We start from the raw sequence: 6,000 nt of genomic DNA on the forward strand, positions 1-6,000 counted from the left end.
GAGTAGCATAGCGCAAGGGCAGATGTTTCACTGTGTCTGGTTGTGATCCCCAGGTTGTGCCAGTCAGCTTTCGTATGATATTGTTTCTAGCACCCACCTTTTGCTTGATATTCAAGCAGGGCTATGGCTAATTTAATATCTTTCACATACAAGTGATAGGATTCAACTTTGTTGTTATGAGGGTGAAGAGATACATTGAAAAGAGACATGCTGGAATTATTGTAAAGCACTGAGACTCACAAAGCATTATGCTTAAATGTGGAAAAAAAAGGATTAACCCTTGGAAAGACTGTATAACCATGACTTAGACATCATGACGGTTGAATATACAATGGCTTTGGATTTGATTTCATTTGCTTCACATTTGAAGAGATGTGTTTATGCACATGTGCATAAACGAGAATAAAGATGCAGAGTTTGAATTCTCAAGATTCTAACAAAATCCTTTTGCTATATTAGGGAATAGTTTAGCATTAATTAATGCATGCAGCTGTCAGATCACACCAAGAGTTAAGGCACATTTCCCCATCTTTTATCACAATACTGAAACCACCTGGAGCAAGAGAATTGTCTGCCACTTGCAGAAAGACAAGGAGGAATGTTCGAGATCACATCATAGTAAAGCATTTCTGTAATGTCGTTTCAGGATAGTAAAGCACATTAACTCACTACTGCTCACAAAAGTCCTGTGAAGTGCATTCAGTTCTTATTTTAACCAGCCTTCTAACCCTGTGAGAATCATATGAAATGTGTGGCATGTTCAGAACAGATCACTGACTTTTCTTGGTCGAGTGGGTATTTGGATTTCAGCTGCCACAACCAAACCCTGCACTAAGAAATATACAACATTGTGCTGTGAAGCATTTCTCCGCTTCTTCATTTCCCTTCAGGGCAGCATATTTCTTACACACCATATTGAGGAAGAGGGAGGAGACAAGGGAAAAAAATGGCTCTCTTATGTTCCCTTGGATTATTGCAGCCAAGTTACTTTTGCTATCTGATAGATACCTGTTGCCCACAATCAACATTGCAGAATATAAATAGTCAACTGTGTTTTCATCTGAACAGGTAGTCTTCCCCAACCTGGTGCACTCCAGGTAAACTGCAACCGTATCATTCCAAACCCAATGGCCATATCACATTGTTTCTGGTTGTCAACAGGTCATCATGGTTAAAATCCAAACATTTTGATGGACACAGCGGTAGACATTTTTGAGGCTTGCAACATTTCAAGATTTGTTTCCAAGGTGAAGCTGGGAAGTCAGAAAAGAACCTCCAAAAAAGCTAAAAAAATTAAATATTGATCTGGATTGTTGTAGGTTTTTTCGGGCTATATGGCCATTTTCTAGAGCCATTTTTTCCTGACGTTTCGCCTGCATCTATGGCAAGCATCCTCAGAGGTAGTGAGGTCTATTAGAACTAGGAAAGTGGGTTTATATATCTGTGGAATGACCAGGGTGGGGCAAAGAACTCTTGTTTGTTGGAGCTAGGTGTGAATGTTTCAACTGACCACCTTGAGTAGCATTTGATGGCCTGGCAGTGCCTGGGGCAATCTTTTGTTGAGAGGTGATTAGATGTGCCTGATTGTTTCCCCTCTGTTGTTTTGCTGTTGTAATTTTAGAGGTTTTTTTTAATACTGGTAGCCAGATTTTGTTCATTTTCATGGTTTCCCCCTTTCTGTTGAAAGGAGTTGAAGTATTCTGTTGAAGTATTGATCCATCTCTTCTTTTTCTTACGCTATAAGTTGTTTATACCCGATAATGTGGTAGATTGGAAAGCAGTACCAAAGGAGACATAAACAGAAACATGATTTAAATGCCCCCTGAAAAACATGGTAATTGTGTGTGAATGGAACAAGCAATGGTCAACAATGAAACTTCTGCCTCTGAGTGTGGTGGAAGCTCCTTCTTTGGAGGCTTTTCCTGCCTCATCACACTTGAGCATTTTTCCACTTAAGTCCACTTGAAATGCTGTGACTGCCTCCTCCAGAATTCTGGGGTTTGTAGTTTAGGGAGGGGTCTTTAAACTGCTCATCCAGAGAAGCTATGTGTCAGGAAGACCCATGCAGCCTGTGAAGGGGCTGCCCGAGTCATCCTGACATGAAGGCAGGCCATGATGGAGAGAAGAGGGGGGATGGGAAACAATTGGGAATGTTGCAAAGATAAAGGCCATTTGGCTGAATGATCACTTCTGACAAAAAAGACCATGAGTTCAAAGCCCATCCAGGTCAGAGTGAGCTTCCAACCAATTGTGTAGCTTGTTGTCGACCTTTGCAACCAGAAAGACAGTTGCATCTGTCAAGTAGGAAAATTAGGTACCACCTAGGTGTGGGGAGGCTAATTTAACTAATTTACGAGGCCATAAAAAAGACTCCAGCAAAGCATGCGGGGAATGCGGAAGCACTTCATCAGTGTCACAGATGGCCGGGGCCGGCCAGAAAAAGTTAAATAGCCTCTGACTGTCTGTCTATAACTGTTCTGTGTCTTTTGCATTGAATGTTTGCCATATATGTGCACATTATAATCCGCCCCAAGGCCCTGTGGGATGAGAAGGGCGGAATATAAATACTGTAAACAAACAAACTTATGACAACCAAAAGTGTTGAGTGTGAGAATGCCAACTGGCAGAGGAGGTGGGGATCAGTTTCTAGATATATACCAGGGACAGTAAAGAGGATAGTTAAAACTGACTTTCTGATATTCTGGCAAGAAGGAAAATGAAAGGCTTTGTTTCCAGTGATCTTGGACTCATAGAATAATAGAGTTGGAAGAGACCACATGGGCCATTTAGTCCAACCCCCTGCCATGAAGGAAAAGCATAATCAAAGTATCCCTGACAGAATACTTCAACAGAATCTCTGATGATGGATGGCCATCTGTCAGGGATACTTTATGCTTTTCCTGCATGGCCCATGTGGTCTGTTCCTGTTCTATTATTCCAGGATTCTAAGATGGTCATCTAGCCTCTGTTTAAAAATTTCCAAGGAAGGAGCTTCCACCATACTCGGAGACAGAGAGTTCCACTGTTGAACAGCTCATAGGGTCAGGAAGTTCTTCCTAATGTTCAGGTGGAATCTCCTTTCTTGTAATTTGAACCCATTGCTCCTAGTCCTAGTTTCCAGGGCAACAGAAAACAAGCCTGTTCCCTCTTCCTTATGACACCTTTTCATGCTTTGATGGTGCTTTTCTGTCACGGCTAGGGGTTCAACTAGATGGCTCATGTGGTCTCTTCCTGCTCTACGGTTCTATAGCTAGTGTTCGCTCTCTCTCCAGGGATCCAAGGCACCAATCCTGAATGGAGGAAAGTGTGATGAGGCTGGACGGCCATCTGTCAGGGGTGCTTTGATGGTGCTTTTCCGTCACGGCTAGGGGTTGGACTAGATGGCTCATGTGGGCTCTTCCTGCTCTACGGTTCCATAGCTAGTGTCCTCTCTCCCTCTCCAGGGATCCAAGGCACCGATCCTGAATGGATCCGAGCCTGGGGGAAAGTGTGATGAGGCTGGACGGCCATCTGTCAGGGGTGCTTTTCCATCACGGCTAGGAGTTGGACTAGATGACAAGTGATCTCTTCCTGTTCTACGGCTCCATAGCTAGTGTACTCTCTCTGTCCAGGGATCCATCCTGAATGGAGGAAAGTGTGATGAGGCTGGACGGCCATCTGTCGGGGGTGCTTTGATGGTGCTTTTCCATCACAGCTAGGGAAAAGCCTGGGGGAAAGTGTGATGAGGCTGGACGGCCATCTGTCAGGGGTGCTTTGAAGGTGCTTTTCCGTCACGGCTAGTGGTTGGACTAGATGGCTCATGTGGTCTCTTCATGCTCTACGGTTCTATAACTAGTGTTCTCTCTCCCTCTCCAGGGATCCAAGGCACCGATCCTGAATGGATCCGAGCCTGGGGGAAAGTGTGATGAGGCTGGACGGCCATCTGTCAGGGGTGCTTTGATGGTGCTTTTCCGTCACGGCTAGGGGTTGGACTAGATGGCCCAAGTGGTCTCTTCCTACTCTACGGTTCCATAGCTAGTGTTCTCTCTCTCTCTCCAGGGATCCAAGGCCCTTTGGAGGCACCGATCCTGAATGGATCCGAGCCTGGGGGAAAGTGTGATGAGGCTGGATGGCCATCTGTCAGGGGTGCTTTGATGGTGCTTTTCGGTCACAGCTAGGGGTTGGACTACATGGCTCATGTGGTCTCTTCCTGCTCTACAGTTCCATAGCTAGCATTCTCTCTCTCTCCAGGGATCCAAAGCACCGATCCTGAATGGATCCGAGCCTGGGGGAAAGTGTGATGAGGCTGGATGGCCATCTGTCAGGGGTGCTTGGATGGTGCTTTTCCATCACGGCTAGGAGTTGGACTAGATGACAAGTGGTCTCTTCCTGCTCTACAGTTCTATAGCTTTGGAGGCACCGATCCTGAATGGATCCGAGCCTGGGGGAAAGTGTGATGAGGCTGGATGGCCATCTATCAGGGGTACTTTGATGGTGCTTTTCCGTCACGGCTAGGGGTTGGACTAGATGGCCCAAGTGGTCTCTTCCTGCTCTACGGTTCTATAGCTTTGGAGGCACCGATCCTGAATGGATCCGAGCCTGGGGGAAAGTGTGATGATCTCTCCAGGGATCCAAGGCCCTTTGGAGGCACCGGCCCTGAATGGATCCGAGCCTGTCTCCTTACCTTGACGCGGAAGCGGATCATGGCGAGGCGGACGCAGTGGGCCAGGCAGGCGGGCGGGAGGAACCAGGCACGGGGCGGCGGGGTGCCCTTGTTGCCCACGTGCCCGGCGATGAGCTGCGCTGTCTGCCGCTCGGCCTGGGCCTTCCTGCCCCACTCGGGCAGCCGCTCCTTGCCCAGCCCGCCGTTGAAGATGACAGCCAACTCCAGGCCGCCCTGGTAGAGGCAGGCCTGCGAGAGGGCGGCCAGGTAGCCCACCATGGCGTTCCACTGGCCGCCGCAAACCCAGTCGGTCTGGTAGCCGCCGTAGAGGCGCTGCAGGGCGGAGTCGGCGTCCACCAGCAGCCGGGCCGGGCACGGGGAGGGCGGCGGCGCCGGCGGGAAGGGCCCCGGCCCGGCTGCCATCGGGTGTGGGAAGGCCCCAGGTGGCGGCGGCGCGTGGAAGTGGGCGCAGTAGGCCGCGGGGCCTCCGCCTGGCCCCACTCCGCCGCGGGCCCGGGCCAGCTTCAAGAGGTCCACGGGGACCACAGCCCCCGGGCAGCGCTTCTCCACGAACTCCTGGAAGCCCTGCACGCCCATGGCTGACGCGGCGGCGGCTGAGGGCCGCTCCTTCCCCAAAGCAGGCCCTGGCCGCAGTCACATCCGGGGCTCCGCTGCTCCTCACAGCTCCCGCTCCCGAGGAATGGACGACGACGCCGCCATGTTGTCGCTTTCTTCTTCTCCTCCTCCTGCTTCCCCTCCCTCTCCGCTTTTTCCCTCCGCCGGAAACGCAGCCTGTCGGGTAGTGTAGTTTCCTTCCCGCCTGGCCGCTGTTACTCAGAAGCTGACACCTCAACAAGCAGGACTACAACTCCCGGCAAGGCGAGGAAAGGCCGCCATGTTGTCAGGGTTTCTCCGCGCGAAGCCTCGCGGGACTTGTAGGACAGTGACAAGCTGCCCGCCTGGAAAGCCATTTGGGACTACAAGTCCCGACAGCCTGAGAAACTCGCCATGTTTTTCTACGCTTTCATTCCCACCCAAATACCTGGGAGTCACTCTGGACCGTGCTCTTACCTACAAGAAGCACTGCCTGAACATCAAGCAAAAAGTGGGCGCTAGAAACAATATCATACGAAAGCTGACTGGCACAACCTGGGGATCACAACCAGATACAGTGAAGACATCTGCCCTTGCGCTGTGCTACTCTGCTGCTGCGTATGCATGCCCAGCAGGCCTGTAGCGAGGGGTTCACCCCCCCCCCCGAAATGTTTAGGGGTTCAACCCCCCCCCCGAAATGTTTCAGATTTTTAAAAAAACTGGTTTACTCATGAATTTTAACTGGTTAACCAAATCCCCATGCT

The 6,000-nt window shown here is 49.9% G+C and overlaps 1 protein-coding gene across 1 annotated transcript in view; it reads right to left on the reverse strand.

Annotated features, from left to right (window-relative positions):
- Positions 1-5,331, reverse strand: part of FAM120C (family with sequence similarity 120 member C) — a 53,479-nt gene extending 48,148 nt beyond the window's left edge. The window contains exon 1 of the mRNA XM_060763291.2: positions 4,664-5,331. Coding sequence (XP_060619274.2) covers positions 4,664-5,239 — 576 coding nt within the window. The 5' untranslated portion in view covers positions 5,240-5,331. The remainder of the gene's footprint in view (positions 1-4,663) is intronic.
- Positions 5,332-6,000: the final 669 nt, after the last annotated feature.

Source organism: Anolis sagrei, chromosome 2 (genome assembly GCF_037176765.1).
Source record: "Anolis sagrei isolate rAnoSag1 chromosome 2, rAnoSag1.mat, whole genome shotgun sequence".
In the NCBI taxonomy this organism is placed as follows: domain Eukaryota; kingdom Metazoa; phylum Chordata; class Lepidosauria; order Squamata; family Dactyloidae; genus Anolis; species Anolis sagrei.